The sequence below is a fragment of the Diadema antillarum genome, unplaced genomic scaffold (assembly GCF_040938485.1).
Source record: "Diadema antillarum isolate AM-2024a unplaced genomic scaffold, OU_Dant_1.0 scf00000063, whole genome shotgun sequence".
NCBI lineage: Eukaryota > Metazoa > Echinodermata > Echinoidea > Diadematoida > Diadematidae > Diadema > Diadema antillarum.
In genome coordinates this window covers 5,283,841-5,301,890 of record NW_027270952.1, presented here as the reverse complement: position 1 = coordinate 5,301,890, position 18,050 = coordinate 5,283,841, and the positions used below count along the sequence as shown (strand labels likewise).

Sequence of the window (18,050 nt, the reverse complement as noted above, 5' to 3'; positions counted from 1 at the left end):
AAAGTACAACACCTCAGTCGTCGTCATTACATACTATGATCGGTTTGACAAAGTCAACCTGCAAAATGTTGCTGCAGTCGAAGCAATGTGGTCTCCAACACACAAAAAAGAGGGATATGGCGTGTGTGTGTGTCTGTGTGTGTGTATAGGTGCGTTTATATACGAACGTGATTTCTACATGGACGAATATATAATACAAATTGAAGAAAAAAAAGTAAAATAAAAAAAAATTGTTTCGTGATCTTGTGGGGTTCGAACCCGCAACCTCACGTCTCTGAGACGGCGCCTTTAACCACTCGGCCATACGTCTCGACGAGAAAATATGGGGAACGTAAACTTATGTATATGAAAGATACATGAGGAATCGTTTTGTCCACATTCCATTTTCATTTTCAGTTTTAAACTGCAAAATTGTCAATCTGATGAGGAGATTTCAAAGAATAAAATGCATGATTACTGCAGCTTATTGTCTCAGCTACAACATACTAAAGTTTCAGAGGAAATGAAGCAAAATCAGCTGAGATAAAGGTGCTTAAACGTTGTTAAGTCAATGCATGCTTTTAAAAAAAATCACCTCCCATAGACATAACACGTAAACTTGTCCGATTTTGCATCTTTACTTTTAATCACAATTTAAAGTATGATGACGTCATCAAATTTCAAAACCATGACATGGACTTGAAAGGCAAATGTTTAAAGGACAACATATGTGAATTTGGGATAATATTGAGCTTAAACAACAGAGATACGAGCAAATGAATGTCAGAAACAGTACCTCAAAAAAATCAATTCCACTTTTTTTATTCAAAATGACGATATGATCACTTCATCGCGTTTTCCTGGCAATATTGATACTAGGAATGTTATTTACAATTCATATGCTTTTGTAATATGCAATAGAAATATCGGGTCAACGGACGATTTAAAGAGCTATGGCGAAATAAACAAAGACATGTTTTTTCACTATATTTGCAGAAAGACGCGCGCGCGGAATTTCAACTTTGACGCCAGTGCATTCCTTTGTTATAGGTCAACATCGATCGGAAATCAGTGGATATTGTTACTCAAAGTATCAGGAATCCAAATCAGTCAAAAAAATTGCATTTTCATGTTGGTTACGCCCTCTGCGCGTGAAATTGCGCGGACGGACGCGCACGCGAGAAAATGTTTGAAACGCTTAAAATTGTCTGAAACTTCGAGATTTCCCATTGGGAAGTCGTTTTGAGCCTTTTAAAATTTTGACGCGCGCGTAGGCGCGCGTAATGAAGACCTGGGTAACTAGCGTTAAAAAGTAAGATAGAGCGTGACCTGAACTTTATGTCCACCGAAAATGATGCAGAAATGACATCTAGTTATGAAGTTATGATCGATCATGTGACAAGGTCCGAAAATCACAAAATGGCGCCTAGATGACGTCATAGATATGTTACTGTCATGAAAACCTTATTGTGGCTAGATATTGTTATGAGACATGTTGACTGAAAATTTCATGTCATTCCGTAATGTCATTGTTGAGATATTGACGACACAAAATTGTCCAGAAAGAAAGAAGAATAAAAAAAAATAAAGAGAGATTTTGACAATCACAATAGGGGATACGCTGATAGCGTATCACCTAATAAAAAGAAACGAGACATGAAAACTCGTCACATTGAGGACGAGTTAGGTGATACGCTTGTGGTCATGAGATGACAGTCATCTGTGATCGACAAAGAAAAGAATGTGATATAGGCACCTTGAAGTTATATTGAGCGTGCATGCGAAACCGTATCTGTAACCACTCGACCACGGGTCATCCACGGAAATGGTAAGACAAAAAAACAACAACAATGTATAGATATAACGGGGGGAAAGTCAATGCCCACTCAACTAACGTGGCCGTGTGAACATCTATTGCATTGCTAGACGGAAAAGCGGCCTTGTAACGACTGAGGTCGCTATGCCATTTCTGGCAACTTGGGAAAAATACGTCCCGCAGACATAAAACCTATAATCGGCTGGTTTTGATACCTTGCCTTTAATCACAATTTTCAGTGTAATGACGTCATCAAATTACAAAACAATGACATGGTCTTGAAAGAAAATTGTTCAAAGTACAACACCTCAGTCGTCGTCATTACATACTATGATCGGTTTGACAAAGTCAACCTGCAAAATGTTGCTGCAGTCGAAGCAATGTGGTCTCCAACACACAAAAAAGAGGGATATGGCGTGTGTGTGTGTCTGTGTGTGTGTATAGGTGCGTTTATATACGAACGTGATTTCTACATGGACGAATATGTAATACAAAATTGAAGAAAAAAAAACAGTAAAGTAGCTAATTATTTTGTTTCGTGATCTTGTGGGGTTCGAACCCGCAACCTCACGTCTCTGAGACGTCGCCTTTAACCACTCGGCGACACGTCTCGACGGGAAAATATGGGGAACGTTATGGACTTGAAAGACAGTTGTTCAATATATAACACATTCATCGTACGTTGTCAGTTTGCTATTGACATGACGATCTATCATTTGAATATGAGGCAGGCATTAGTACCTGTATGAAATTATTATAGGCATGGTTATCAAATTGCCCTAAAATATCCTTATAATTGCCTTATTTTTACACACAGTTACGCTATCCCTTTAAACTCGTCACAGTTTAATCAGAATCATTAACATCATACATTAGTACCATATTCAGTTCCATAGCTGATCACGTTTGCTAATCAATTAAGAGTAATTGTCTAGCATGTGTCATATGGCCAACCTGTATACACACGTATATACACACACACAATGCTAAATGTATGTATCAAACATCTGTAACACAGCTTTGAACTAACTATAGGAATTATCGCTGCACTTATCATCCATACTTTTTATCACTATCTGAAACTCCACAAAAACCACTAATTGACAAATAATCATCAATACAGAAGACTGAATACCTTTTTTACAATGTATAGCTTGTTACATGTATAAATCAGCACAAAGTAACCACGACTACATTGTGTTACTGAATTAATATGAACAAATTTCATGTTGTGACAGTATACTATATCAGTTTGAAAAGCCCAACCTGCAAAACTATAATTTTGCAGCAGTCGAAGTAATGCAGTCTCCAACGCAAAACAAAGGTATACTGTGTGAGTGTGTGCGTATAGGTGTGTTTACATGCAAACGTGATTTCTACATGGACGAAGGTGTAGTACTCTATTGAAGAAAAAAAGTAAAAAAAATATATTATTTTCTTTCGTGCTCTTGTGAGGATCGAACCCGTACGTGTGCAACCTCACGTTTCTAAGACGACGCCTCTAACCACTCGACCATACGTCTCGACGAGAAAATTAGAGGAACGTAAGCTTATGTACGTGAAAGATGAATCAGGAATCGTTTGGTCCGCATTCCATTCTCATTTTCAGTTTTAAATTGCAAAATTGTCAACCTCATGAGGAGATTTCAAAGAATAAAATGCATGATTACTGCAGCTTATTGTCACAGCTACAACATAAATAAGTTTCAGAGGAAATGAAGCAAAATCAGCTGAGATAAAGGTGCTTAAACGTTGTCAAGTCAATGCATGGTTTCTAAAAAAATCACCTCCCATAGACATAACACGTAAACTTGTCCGATTTTGCGTCTTTACCTTTAAACACAATTTAAAGCATGATGACGTCATCAAATTTCAAAACCATGACATGGACTTGAAAGGCAAATGTTCAAAGTACAACATATCTGAATTTGGGATAATATTGAGCTTAAACAACAGAGATACGAGCAAATGAATGTCAGAAACAGTACCTCAAAAAAATTAATTCCACTTTTTTGATTTCAGATGACGATATGATGACGTCATAATGTAATTATGGAAATAATGATACTTGAAACGTCATGTCCAATTTATATGCTTTTGTAATATGCAATAAAAACATAGGGTCACCTGACGTTTTAAAGAGCTATGGCGAAATAAACAAAGACATGTTTTTTCACTATATTTGCACATAGACGCGCACGCGAAATTTGAACTTTGACGCAAGTGCATTGCTTTGTTATTTGTAGGAATCGATTAGAAATCAATGGATATTGTTGCTCAAAGTATCAGGAATCCAAATCTGTCAAAAAAAGTGTATTTTCATGTTGCTGACGCGCTGTGCGCGCGAAAATGCGCGGACGGACGCGCACGCGCAAAATTGTTTGAAACGCATAAAATTGTCTGAAACTTCGAGATTTCCCATTGGAAAGTTGTTTTGAGCCTTTTAAAATTTTGACGCGCGCTTACGCGCACTTAATGATGTCCTAGGTAATTAGCATCAAAGGAAGTAAGATAGAACGTGACCTGAACTTTATGTCCACAAAAAATGATACAGAAATGACCTTTAGTTATGAAGTTATGATCGATCATGTAACATGGTCCAAAAATCACAAAATGGCGCCTAGACGACGTCATAGATATGTTACTGTCATGAAAACCTTATTGTGGCTAGATATTGTCATGAGACATGTTCCCTGAAAATGTCATGTTATTCCGTAATGTCATTCTTGAGATATTGATGACACAAAATTGTCCAGAAAGAAAGAAGAATAAAAAGAAACTAGACTCGGAATTTGTCAACACTGACAAATTAGGTGATCCGATCTCTTCGAAAGTCAATGATTTGAGTCCTGATCCCAATAGGCATGACCGTAAAGGTTCATCTGTGGTTATGGACATTGGCCGTGTGATGTTTGGATTCTCATTTAAAAAAAAGGGAGTCGGGTTTGCCATCTTTGGTACCATATTCCGTATACACTATAACGAAGATACAGAATAAAGTATATTTGACCATTGACCCCACTTTGCACAGCCAAGATGGCATCTGAGAAAGAAATGGTTATTTTGTGAAATGATCCTGGTAACGTGATCTTTGTGTGTGCAAAATATTGGAAAGATAGGACATGTATTCACCAAGATACAGGATGAAACATTTATGAAATTTGACCCTAATTTACATACCCAAGATGGTGTCTGATCAAGAAGTTGTTATTTTATGAAATAATGTAGGTGACATGAACTAAACATGTGCAAAATATGGGATTGATAACCATTGTTGTTCTTCATCTATTGCACAGAATGTAGTAGAAAGAAAGAAAAATAAAGAAAAAATTATGTTATTTTATAGAAATTTGAAGGAGAAGCATTAAAAAATCAGAAAAAGATAAAAATAGGAAGGGAGATTAAGACTAAATAAAGAAAAAGAAGAAAAAAAGAGTTTGAAAAAAAAAATATTGGCAAGGGTGAGGCTCGAACCAGGGACCTTAGGATTACGAGTCGGATGCGCTATGCAATGACCTATTTCATGCTCCATAGGCCCTGTGTATTAAGCAAAATGACGCTGCATCGAAGCCACGTGCCATTTTCAACCAAGTTTTTCGACGTGATGCCGGCCTCGTATGAAAAAATGGAGGGCACATTAACGATAGCCCAAAGTCTCAGCTACAACATACTAAAATCTGGGAAAAATTCACCGAAGCATAAGTGAGCTAATGCTCGAAAAAGATAGTCATGTCAATTTTCACTGCCAGAAAAACTGCTCTCCCATAGAGATAACACGTAAACTGGTCAAATTTGACAAGATTACATTTAATCCATTTTTACGAGGTGATGCCGCCATCCAATCAAAATGTTGTAATTACATTAATGAAAGAACATTTAATAAGCTACAACATACTGAAATCTGGGTGAAAATTGGCAAAGGATAAGTGAGATACGCCCAAGTAAACTTGAAAATTGATGACGTCATTTTGAAAATTTACTTTTTTTACTTTATTAAGAAATTTGATATCTTTGAATCACTTTTTCAGTATCGCCAACCCATAAACTGACATGTACAACTCATCAGCTTTCAGAATATGTAAAGAAAATTGGGGGTCACCGTCCATCCTGACGAGTAAAATCGGATTTAAAATTGGCGGTTTTGGGGCATTGTTGTACTGTATATCGCCATTGACGCGCGCGCGGAATTTCAACTTTGACAGTCCCGTATGACGTCATATTGAGTCGGATTGACTTGAAACTTGCTAGAAATATTCCTTGACTTTTCAGACATCCGATAAATGTAAAAAATCGGGAAATTTCTGTTGCATATGAGCTGTACGTGCGTATATGTGCGCGCGCGTACGCGTCCGTCCAATTTTTTCAATTTTTCAAAAAATGCTCCAAATGGTCTGAAACGTATGCAAAAAAAATTTGAGCTTGATTGGAGCATACAAATATTTCAACGCGCGCGTACGCGCACGTCTTTACGATGCGAGGAATTCTGAAAATATGGGTAGAATTCCCTTGAATTGAAATTTATGTGACGTAAATTTCATTGAGAAATTCCACTCCATTAATGAGATATGATTGAAAATGTGTTTTCATATAATGACGTCATAGTGACGTCACGGTCGACTGATCACTACGATTTTACTTGACATGTCGTCTTTGGGACATGATACACATATGGTATAAGTTTGACATTCATAGGCAATGCACTTTCTGAGCTAGTCTCTACACAACTTTTGCGGAGAAATAAAGAAGAAGAAGAAGAAGAAGAAGAAGAACAAAGAATCAGTACAGATACAGAAGGTGATCCGAGAGGATTCTCGGATCACCTAATAAAGAGAGATTTTGACAATCACAATAGGTGATACGCTGATAGCGTATCACCTAATAAAGAGAGATTTTGACAATCACAATAGGTGATACGCTGATAGCGTATCACCTAATGATATTGTCTTAACTCGTTTTGGTTGGTGTAAAGGGGTCTGTGTACAAGTTTCATCATCTAATTTACTAGTTGACGGGGTGAATTCGTTTGATTTCTTTCTGACCAGTACTAGCACATTACGACAATTAAATGACTCTATTGTGAGCACACTTAATGGATTCGACAATAAAGTTTATCGTGTGGCTCATAGTTCAGTCAAACACGGCTTGAGGGACTAGGGACATGTGAGCGTCCACTTCCCAAGTTCTGTGTTATTTCACATTTAATGCGTTTTAAGATAATCATATTCGGTTGTGACATGCCAAGCCACATTCTCTTGCTGTCATCCTTATGTTGACACAATTTCCTCTTCGATTGCAATTTAACAAGGGAAAAAATATTGATGGACATAACCCTTACCACAAATCATTTGGTGTCAACAACTGAATGTAGATTAATCATCGTTAGTTTCATTCTAACCAAAAGAAATGAAACCAAAACTATTGATTCTCAATTGGCAATAAAACTCGTCCTGTGGATGTTAATGCAAATATGGAGACGTGATACCCCATTGGTATCGAATCAGCGATTAATCATTAAAAGTTAGGGACTGAAGATATATCTCAATCGATTTATCAAATTTACAATGTTGCGGACCATTACACTAGTGACGAGACTAAAAGGCGCCATACCATGCCCAGGGTCCGGTTTCATAAGACTTGTTGCCAGAGACAACTGCCACATTTCTGTGACAAATTTTCTCTCAGTCAATCAGATGCAAGGATTTCTGTAGCTTATAACAGCCATCACAACTTGTCACTGATGAACAAGTTATATGAAATATTTTATTTATATTTCCGGGCAAGCTACGCGGGCTTGTTGCGAGGAGGGATTTTCCTGCACGCAGGAGAATTCCGCGAGCGCACTAGAATGTTTGCGAGCTTCTACTTGCGTGTATTCCGTGTGACCTGCGTGAGAACTTTGAAACCGATCCGTTTTCTGTTACGCGACTTACGGTTACTGAGAGGTACCTGCGAAGGAGTTACCTGCGAAGTGCTGCCGGTAAGAGTCTCATATTGCTGTTCTGCGTGTACCTCTGCCAGCGAACCCCCACGACTCACTCGGAACAAGTTTTGAGCATGCTCAAGGCCTTGTCATACCGTATATGGGGAAGTTTTGCGGCTTGACTTGAGGGAAACAAATCCTTTTGCTATCCGGAGTTCTCCGCAGTTGGTCCGCACCTGACAGTACCTAGCGCGTAAGTCGCCTGTAGTTGCCCGGAGGTGCGCACACAAGTCCGATTTAACCGCAGCCAAGTTTTGAGCATGACCAAAACTTTTTCCGGGTGAGTCGCGGGGATGCCCGAAGAGGTCCACGCAGAACGCTAGTAGGAGGCCCTTAGCGCGGCAGCACCTCGCAGGCAACTCCCACGCAAGTACTTCGCAGTCTCCGTACGCAGCCAAGACACTGACATTCTGTGGGACTTCTGCCATTCCTTCAGAGGAATTCCTTCACTGAGTTGTCGGCATCCACGCTACTGGTACACAGGTCACACAGTATACCCGCCAGTAGAATTTAAGTAGAATGCGTCCAGCAAGTAAGACACATGCACTGACTCGCCCAAATCCTTGTCCGCCTTCAAAATTGTTCGGTATGCTGGAAAATCCCTAGACGCAACAAGCCCGCGTAGCTTGCCCGGAAAAGTGTGACAGGGCCTAAACATGGTTGCGGGTAAAAAAGATTTGCGTGCACACCCCCGGGTAACTACGGGTGAGATACGTGCTAGGTACTGTCATGTGTGGGTCATGTGGAGGAACCTCCGGGTAGTAAAAATTGTTCTTCGCAAGTCGAACACAAGGCTTGCCCGGAAAGGTGTGACACGGCCTTAAGACCATGCACTGACTCGCCCAAATCCTTGTCCGCCCTCAGAAATTGTCTGGTATGCTGGAAAAATACCTACATTAACAAGCCCGCGTAGCATGCCCGGAAAGGTGTGGCAGGGCCTAAACATGGTTGCGGGTAAAAAGATTTGCGTGCGCAACTCCGGGCGACTACGGGTGAGATACGTGCTGGGAACTGTCATGTGCGGGTCATCAACGGAGACCTCCGGGTAGTAAAAATTGTTCTTCGCAAGTCGCACGCAAGGCTTGCCCAGAAAGGTGTGACACGGTCTCAATCCTCATCCGAATCCTCACATCAAACCAAACCAAAAACCCCATTACAACCCTAACCCTAACCCTAAGTCCTTAGAGAAAATAAGATCAGAGCAATTGTCATAGGAGCAAATATCGTGTCACCAAATTAACAACATCAAAACATGAAATCAGTTTCAGTTTCAGTAAGTTTTATTTCTCCACTTGTATAAAAATGTTTGCTTTGTATTACTTTATATGGAAATTAAATCATTTGAATTAAATTGAATTGAAAAATAAGTATAACAATACCAAACATATTATTCACAAGTCATGAAAATATAAACAAGAGTTCACATTACAAATGTTATAATCATGTGAAATAAGACATATATTTCATAGCAAATATTTAAATCTTTAAATACAGGTGGAGGAGACCGCTATCAATAAACGAATCGCTTGACTTAGACGACGACCTCAAACCTCAGTCTTAACAAATCTAGAACAGAACATACGGTGCTACGTCAGGCAGGCAACCAGGTACACTGCTATATACTCAGTAGTAAATATGTAGCCAACTATTCATTGTCGATATGAATTTTTATTAACGTCTACGAAGCAAACTCCGTATGCTACATTCTCCTTTTCCTCTTTTTCCTGTTAACCCTGTCATTCCGTGGGTGAGATGTTTACAAACACTGTCAACACGACAGTGGGACGGTGGTCTTGAGAAGGTTAAGTTTCCCTATTCACATCTATTCTTTCGAGATATTGTGTGCACATTACATGAGAGATATCTAATTTCATTTATTTCATTTCCAATAATGCAAACATTGGCATACACATATAATACAATAAATAAATAACACAATATCTATACAATTAACAAGTACAAGTAACAAAGAAAAATACCCGAAATTAACAACATATACTACGCATCACATAGGCAGATGAAATTGAATTACAATTAAAGTTGCAGGAAATGGAGGAGACGTGCTGAAAAGCCAAACTTGTATTTTGCAGTCTCCTCGCGGACAAAAAAACAACAACTAATAACATCAAGGAAGCAAGATATGACCTTTTGTTGTTTTTAAATGATGGTAAAAGTCCTATAAGGGGTGAGGGAACATAATCAGCTGTGAATCAAACATGCGTTAGCGTCGGTGTTTGCGCCGTGCCTGTTGTCTGCTGTAAACAGTAAAGTTATCTTCACCACCTTACTTCAAACAAATGAAGAGCATAATATACACAGTTAACTTATTAAAACCAAATTAAAACAAATAGCAGATGGTTTCGTGCGTACCTTTTCTCACGCTTCAACAGAGGTTACATAAGTCTAATAATTAAAGAGTTTTCAGCCAGGTGCTGAACATCATTTTCACAAGGCAACAGTGTGCTGTCGACATGGAAGGAAAGCTACATCTCGTCGCCTTGCTGGCAGCGTTCGCGTTCTTCGCCCACGATGGTGGTGCCGACGCTACGCAGGTCGTCTACCCACTCAGCTACCAGGTGCAGACTCCACAGATCTCGCTGGTGTCGCCCCAGGGAATCCGTTTTGCCTATCCACGTGAGTATCCAGAAATTAAACAAAAAGGATGGTTCACCCTTGTTGACGTTGTATTCTTCATTAATATTACCTTATCTTAATTACGGAATTTTAGCATGGGGAAGTGCCCATCAAACTTTATTAGATAAACTATATAGATAACGTTATAAAAAAAACAACACTTCGTATTATTTGTGGCGTTTCACCACGTTCCCATGCAGATCCATTATTTAGTAAATATAAGATTTTAAGAATTGAAGATTTGTTTTTCTTTAAACTGGGTCAGTTTATGTTAAATTATAACACAAATGCACTACCCAGCATCTTCGATGTTCAGCGTGTGGGCTTTTCCTTCCGTCCTTTCTTTCTTTCTTTCCTTTCTTTCTGTTATTCTGTTGTGCTTTATTCCTTTCAATGGTATACCCTTCTGTCAAGTCATGTCATGTTGTTGTGTTTCTCTTGTCTTGTTCCGTCCTGTCTTCGGAAACAAATATGTTCATAAGAATCCTTTGAGTGGTTCACAATATACAAGCATGCTTTTCAGTGGACCTCTCAATTCTCTTTTTTTTCTCCAAACATAACTTTGTATTTTGCCGGTATGCATGTATGACTTTTATTTGTTAACCATTATCTGTCATGAAAAGTTGAATACATGCCTATGTTGTGTATGTTATTACTCCTGATTTATTCTGCGTTATGTTTTGCTGAAAAAAAGAAAGAATGAAATAAATAAATGAAATGAAATGAAATGAAAATCTCTGACTCTGTCATCTGCTACTTGCTAATACCAATTAGGTTCAAGAGATGAAGTTCCATTTGGCTGTAATTATAAAAACACCTGTCAGTTTTCTCTGGATGCACACACAACTACAGCAACAACAAAAATAATAAAAATAAGTAAAAATCCACAGGTGCATTTGTGCCTTTGATGATTGCGGTTTGATAACACCGTTTATCTGAGTAATTCGTAAATTCATTTTGAAGCTAACATAATGTTTACGATAAGTATACTGTATTTCACTTGTTTATGTAGTAGATATGATTAAATTTCACATAACGATAAAGCATATAAAACAAAAGTAAATTTTGATTTTGAGCTGTAGGTCCTATGTTGTGGAAATTGTACCATTTATTATACTGGAATATTTTTTTCTTCGATCTCTTCCGACAAATGACACTGGAATCATATAATCCTCAAGTACAGTTCTTTGTTAATTCAAATGAGTGTAAAAAATACGTAAAGTCTGGTAATTTTGATTTTAATGTTATCAATCTTTGCGCATTTTTATTTCTTTGCGAGTCTGCGTGGCTATACCAATATGTAGAATGTACCGCTCATCTTTTATGAGCAGGGATGGCGAATGGTATAATTGCAGTATACCGTTATAAAGAAAAAATCATTTTCCTTAGAGCGTGGCTGATCATTATGCAATGAGTCATCAATAAACTGTCTTCCTGTCTGTGGGTAGCTAGAGTTTGGCGTATACTATAAATAAATAAATAAATAAATATATATATATATATATATATATATATATATATATATATTTTTTTTTTAGAGGCGAAATCAAGATGTGATCAAACCGAATAAGATTGCTGTTAACTCCATCTCTTCTTTAGGTTTCTACAGCCCTACATTTCCGTTTGTTGAGTACTGGGAGAAAGATGTCTGAGAATTCATTACAGTGATTTATACAAATTTCCTTCACCCGGGAAGCTAATAGTGATATGTTGGGAATATTTTGTGAAATCCATGCAAATAATTTGCTTGTTTTTATGCTACCTTGGCTTGCAAATGTTAACTTGATGAAAAAAAGATGGTAATAATACTAAATTGAAAATGAGTAGTGATCCTGATGATAATAATCTCTTCTTTTTTTTGGGGGGGGGGAAAGAGCACTCATGGTTGTGCAATAATGTATTTCTGTATCAGAGGTGAGTTGACATCAAAGAATGATGAAAAAGTGGAGAGTCGTGTTGAAAGGGGCCCACAAATATTTGAAGTATTTTTGTTCTTTACGAATAAATCCATGACAATAGTCGTTTTATCAGGAAATCATTGCGTATTGTTTACCCCTGTTCCACATAGATTTTTTTTCCTTTTTTTCATCGGCCACTCGTCCAAACCAAGGATTTTTGTTTCCGGCCATCCACTGAAGTGTATCGGATCACCGTCTGATAAATCCGAATTGTGTTGGTCAACTATCTGGTCAGTATCAGACATGTCTGGTCTCATGAGGCAAGAGGATCGCGCGGAATATGTCTGACACTGACCTGATAGTCAACGATTACAAGTGTCGGATTTATCAGACGGTGATCCGATAAACTTCTGTGGGTGGCCCGAAGCAACAATCTTTGCTTCCAACAAGTGACTGATGAGAAAAAAAAACAAAATCTCTGTGGAATGGGGGCATTAATGTAACGTCCCTTTCAACCACGTGGAACATGGCATGGAAGTGAAAATGCAACAACTTACTGTATTTTGTAAAGAAATGAGCTTGTTTAAACACATGATTAACCTATATAGAAAATGTTATTTTACCAAGATGGGTGTTATGTATTTTCGTTTCTCCATTGTATTCCTGGAGAAAAAGTTGCAGAAATAAATTGAAATTGAAATTGAATCAGACATTCAATCTCTTTGCATGCTTACTGCAAGTTACTGGATGGATACACAGTTATATACAGTTGTATAAGAAATCGATCGTGAAGTACCATAGAGCCGATTCAGATCAAAGGAATGGATAGATATAAACCAGAGTTGATTAACTCAAAAAGAGAAATACTCCAAATTTCGAAACATCTTAAAATTTTGAAATTAGGAGAGAAGGGAGTAAGGACATGAAATTTCTAGGTTTTGAAGAAACAAGACGAACCACTTTGTAATGGAATGGTTATAATGTCAAGATACAAACGAGACAGCAAAGTATAAGGTCACTCACCTTGTTTATTCTATACATACTTTTTGCTATGCGCCGCATCAGTACAATTGTATAATGATACTAATAATTGATTCACTTACAGAACACATTATATGTTTTCGTCTCAGTGTGCTTTCCAATGATGAGAACTACACGTTACACTATACGGCATATACAATCTTACTACGATACTTGAATAAACATATAAATCAATAACAATGGTATCATAACCGTGACAATAATGCTCACAACATAATCTTTGATTTTGTATGCAGCTGATTTGTTTAATAGCTTCTTGTAAGGATGCCTCTAGCAACAGCGGCCAAAACTTTGCGTCACAGACCGTACTCATAAACTAGTATTTGAAGGAATATAGCTTTGATGGCATATCTTTGTACTGACTGTAACATATTATGTTATTACGTTACGCGTAGATACATCAGACAAAAGCAATGGGAACATTGGTGGAGGACATAATTCACATATTTTCAAAGGGACACTGCCTATAAAATCGGACATTCAATAAAACAAAATATAGAAAACAAAATGTAGTCCTTTACCTGAGATACAAGGACATTCAGGTACTGATTTCATTATCATCATTATTATTATCACCATCATTATCTTCATTATTATCGTTTTCTTTGTTTCTTTTATATCTATTTCATCTATTTCATTTATTATTATCATTATTTTTTGCTTGAGCGCTAGGTGATGGACCACTGTGGAAAATTCGCATCGAAACGCTTATTTATCTCAGTTAAGGCGTCAAGACTGGATAAACACAGATTAACTATTTACCATCCATGTTTCATTTTTTTTTTTCAGATGAAGACGGGGTATCCCTTGTGGCATACCACTACAACATCAATAGACCGTTAAACGGTGTTGCTGCTGGTGATTACAACTATGATGTGACCGAACCCACAGGTAAGGTTGCAGAATTTTGACTGTCATGTTTGTTTGTTTGTTTGTTTGTTTGTACTTGTTTGTTTTACCATTATCCTGATTCATCTTATGCTAATCTCCTGGAGTTTTGCAAGCCGTGGGCATCAGAATCGTCTGCTTGTGATTAGTTCTCTCTATTATGAGCTGTTTTCTACCTACATGATTTATATTCGTGTAACTTTCCAAATGCTGTTGTCACTTCTTAAAATTTTCTTCCTTTCCGTTGAAATAATTTTGATGATTACGAGCAAAAAAGAAAAAAAAATATGAATGGGTTCAGGAAATTGCAAAAAAGTGTGTCAGCTTCCCCGCACTCAAGGTCTGGAAACGAGCACGTAAAGACACATTTTGTTTTGAATGCAATTACACAGTTGGTTTACCCATGGTAATCATGATAATGAACTTATACTGCCCTCTTTGTAGGCTAAACTAGCCTGACTCTTTTTGTCTGTTTGGTATTCCAGTGATTACAAAGGTAATGATCCATTTGTTGGCTTGTTTGTTTTCTTGCTTTTCGTTTGTTTGTTTATGGACTGACAAGAGAAGATGCTAAACTGGTAGAACTTGTGTTGTCTTGAACGACATAACAGCATGTAATGAAACCCGCTGAATGATGGAAAACAAAGTTATTTCAGATGTCGCTCCTCAGTCTCCTTTGACGGAATAATCCACCTGTTTGTCCGTATAATTTTCTGTTTACTTTTGCTGTTTTTCCCGTTTCTTTGTTTTTTTTTTGAAAGGAAACTACTGGGTCCACGAGAAAACCGATATAAACCCACAGATTGGTGACACGGTGTACTACTGGGTATATGTGGTCTACAACGGAGTTGGATACCAACTCTTGGAGCAGTCCTGGGCTGTGCCAGGTACGCATGCTTTCAGGGCAATAAAAACACACCCGTGCCCTTTATGATTCTGTACTTCAGTATTTGCTCTCAACTATTTCAGGGCTTTTTCATATGCATTCTCATATGCACTCGACAAGTCAATAGACTTATGAGCTATTGTATTCAAATAATGCAATGCAGTATCTCCTTGACAAGATGTATTCATGGCAATCTCTATATTAAAGGTTCCTAAAGTTTGCAGTGAAGGCGTACTCCAGCTTGTGTTGGCAAATGAAAACATATTTCAGTGACTATAAAATAGAAGAACCGTGTCCAGGCATCCATGCAATTGGAGAACTGTAGAAAACTGGTTCATGGCACACTTGTTATTATTGTCCAGTTTGCTTGCTTGTTGTGTTTGCTTCTTATCGATATAGTGTTTACTAAGCGGGAGCATTTTGTTAATTTATGTGTTTGATTTGATGGAAGTTAAGTAATCCTAAAAGAAAAGGAAATCCAGTAGGATAAAAATAGCGAAAAGTTATTTTAGTTGAAAATGATAGCTTTAAGCTTCTTGTTTATGTGTCTGTCTATAAGTTGGTTGAAGTTGAATTTGCCTGACTGACACACTTATTTTAGAAACATATGAGATTAAATTTCACTATATGTTAAAGCTATTTCAATTGGCAACATATCTTTCATTCCATCCCGATAGCATCCCATTTTCTTTGCTCAATTTTTCCACTAATAAAAAGTTATTTCAAACCAGACATATCACATGAAAGAGAATTGATAGCTACCAAAATTATCCTATTGGATTGGCGAGGTAATATCTATTTCCTCACAGATGTCCCATCGACCTGAAAGAGTCAATTTTTCTTCAAATCTTTTTTAATTCTGATCGAATTGAAAAAAATCACATTCTTCACATCAAACAAAAATTTGTTCGTTTTGATAATTTGATTTATTGGTGGTTAGGGTGGAAAATTGTAGTTGCTAAATCATCGAAAAATGCAATTAGGCTATTAGGCTATGAGATGATGATATCCATTCCGAATCTAATTTGATAATCAGGTTGCAATACGATATCAATATTCAACGAAAAAATATGAATATCTAATCTTAGAATCATCCTGTCCGTTGGGCTCGATTCTGCTCATAAAGTCAAATTGAACCTTGAGTGGTATCTTACATCAGGGAAATAAAAAAAGATTTGATACTGTTTAAGTAAAGTCGGGCTCCTTACATTTTTCTTCATCTGAAATTTGACTGTGAATCACGACTTGCAAACTTGTGTACTTTTTTTTTGTCTCGGACTGTAAAATGTATACATTTCGATGATAAGTGTTTCAGAATGATTGTGTATACACACTGACCAATGTTTCAGTGTTCTGTCACAAAGGCATGGTGGTGCCAGTTGTAAACTTGTACAATAAACAACGACTGCAAAGTTAGATTATATTTAATTCAGCTTCAATTTAAAAATATATATCCCTCTCTCACATCTGCCTTTTGCGGGTTAGAACATGGAATAGGCACCCTGTCTGTTAAACTTGTCTTAATAGGAATTGCCGTTCTAATCTAATACTTAACCAATGTGATAAGCAAAGACTTCTCTTAAGTTGTGCCATGCGATAACTGAGAACATAATTCTTGTTTCGTTTCATGTTTGATATGCATACTGTATACATATACATATACATATACGGATATATATATATATATATATATATATATATATATATTATATTATATATATATATACACACACACATATATATATATATATATATATATATATTATATTATATATATATATATATATATATACACACACACACACACATATATATATATATATATATATATATATATATATATATATATGTAAGTATGTATACTTTTTCCCCCAGAGCCAACTTCTGCGCCTGTCACTACAACTGCACCAACCGATGCACCCGTCCAACCTACCAACTCACCTGTTACCAACCAGCCCGTTTCGAGCACGCAAAGCCCGGGAAGTGGATCCACCCCATCCAGTGGAGGTGGAGGAAGTAGGTTAATCTGTGATTTGTGATTGTCTCTTTCTCTCTCCGTCTCTCTTCTCTGTATCATTTTATTCGTTCAAAAACGGTTTTCTATTTTTTTTCGGTTCTGGTTGTTGTTTTTTCTTTTTGAGAGAGGCAGGAGAGACAAAGATTTATTGGAGAACTGGATACTGAAATGCTGCAGGTTTGTTTTACTGCTACAGTGACTAGGTATTCCATGGACCTGTTTCATAAAGGGTTACGATCGATCTTACTCTCGATCTATTGAACGTAGCTCAGTAAATCTTTAGCGTAAGTCTGTTTCATAAAGAAACTTACGCTTGATTTCAAGAAAAAAAAAACGTAACTTGCAATCAATCGCAAAGTTGTATATGAAATGCAAATTTGCTATTGATTTCAAGTTGCAATCAATCGCAAATGTATATCTAAAGAGTAAGTTTAAACTTATGCTTAATCTTTTTGAAACAGGCCCCAGATTTTATTCCACTACACATTCATATTGTAATTAACAAGTATTAACGGGCACAAAGACTTCATCGGACATCAAATTGAATTGATATAGGCCTATACGTAAGAGCAAAAAGACACCTGAGGATGTATTGCAGTATAGGCCCTACTGAATTGTGCAACAAGCCTTATATACTGAGGGGTGGGGTGGAGGAGGAGGGGGGGGGGGTGGGCAAAATTGGGTCTCGAAGATCAATCCTCTGCCACCAGTATTGACAAGCATGTTCCAATTAAGACAAAAGCAAAATAAATGCGAAGGATAGTCCGGGCATGGTATCAATTCGACGCACGGAACCATTTCTTTTCTAAGGAGACACACACCAACACACACACACACACACACACACACACACACACACACACACACACACACACACACACACATACGCACAGATACTTTGGAAAAGCATT

At 37.3% G+C, this 18,050-nt stretch overlaps 1 protein-coding gene across 1 annotated transcript in view; it reads left to right on the top strand.

Annotated features, from left to right (window-relative positions):
- The first annotated feature begins 10,246 nt into the window (after nucleotides 1-10,246).
- LOC139716281 (beta-1,3-glucan-binding protein-like) overlaps nucleotides 10,247-18,050 on the top strand; it is a 29,660-nt gene continuing 21,856 nt past the window's right edge. Inside the window, exons 1-3 of the mRNA XM_071627847.1 lie at nucleotides 10,247-10,409; nucleotides 14,138-14,239; nucleotides 14,998-15,123. Of these exons, the coding sequence (XP_071483948.1) occupies nucleotides 10,247-10,409; nucleotides 14,138-14,239; nucleotides 14,998-15,123 (391 nt within the window). The remainder of the gene's footprint in view (nucleotides 10,410-14,137; nucleotides 14,240-14,997; nucleotides 15,124-18,050) is intronic.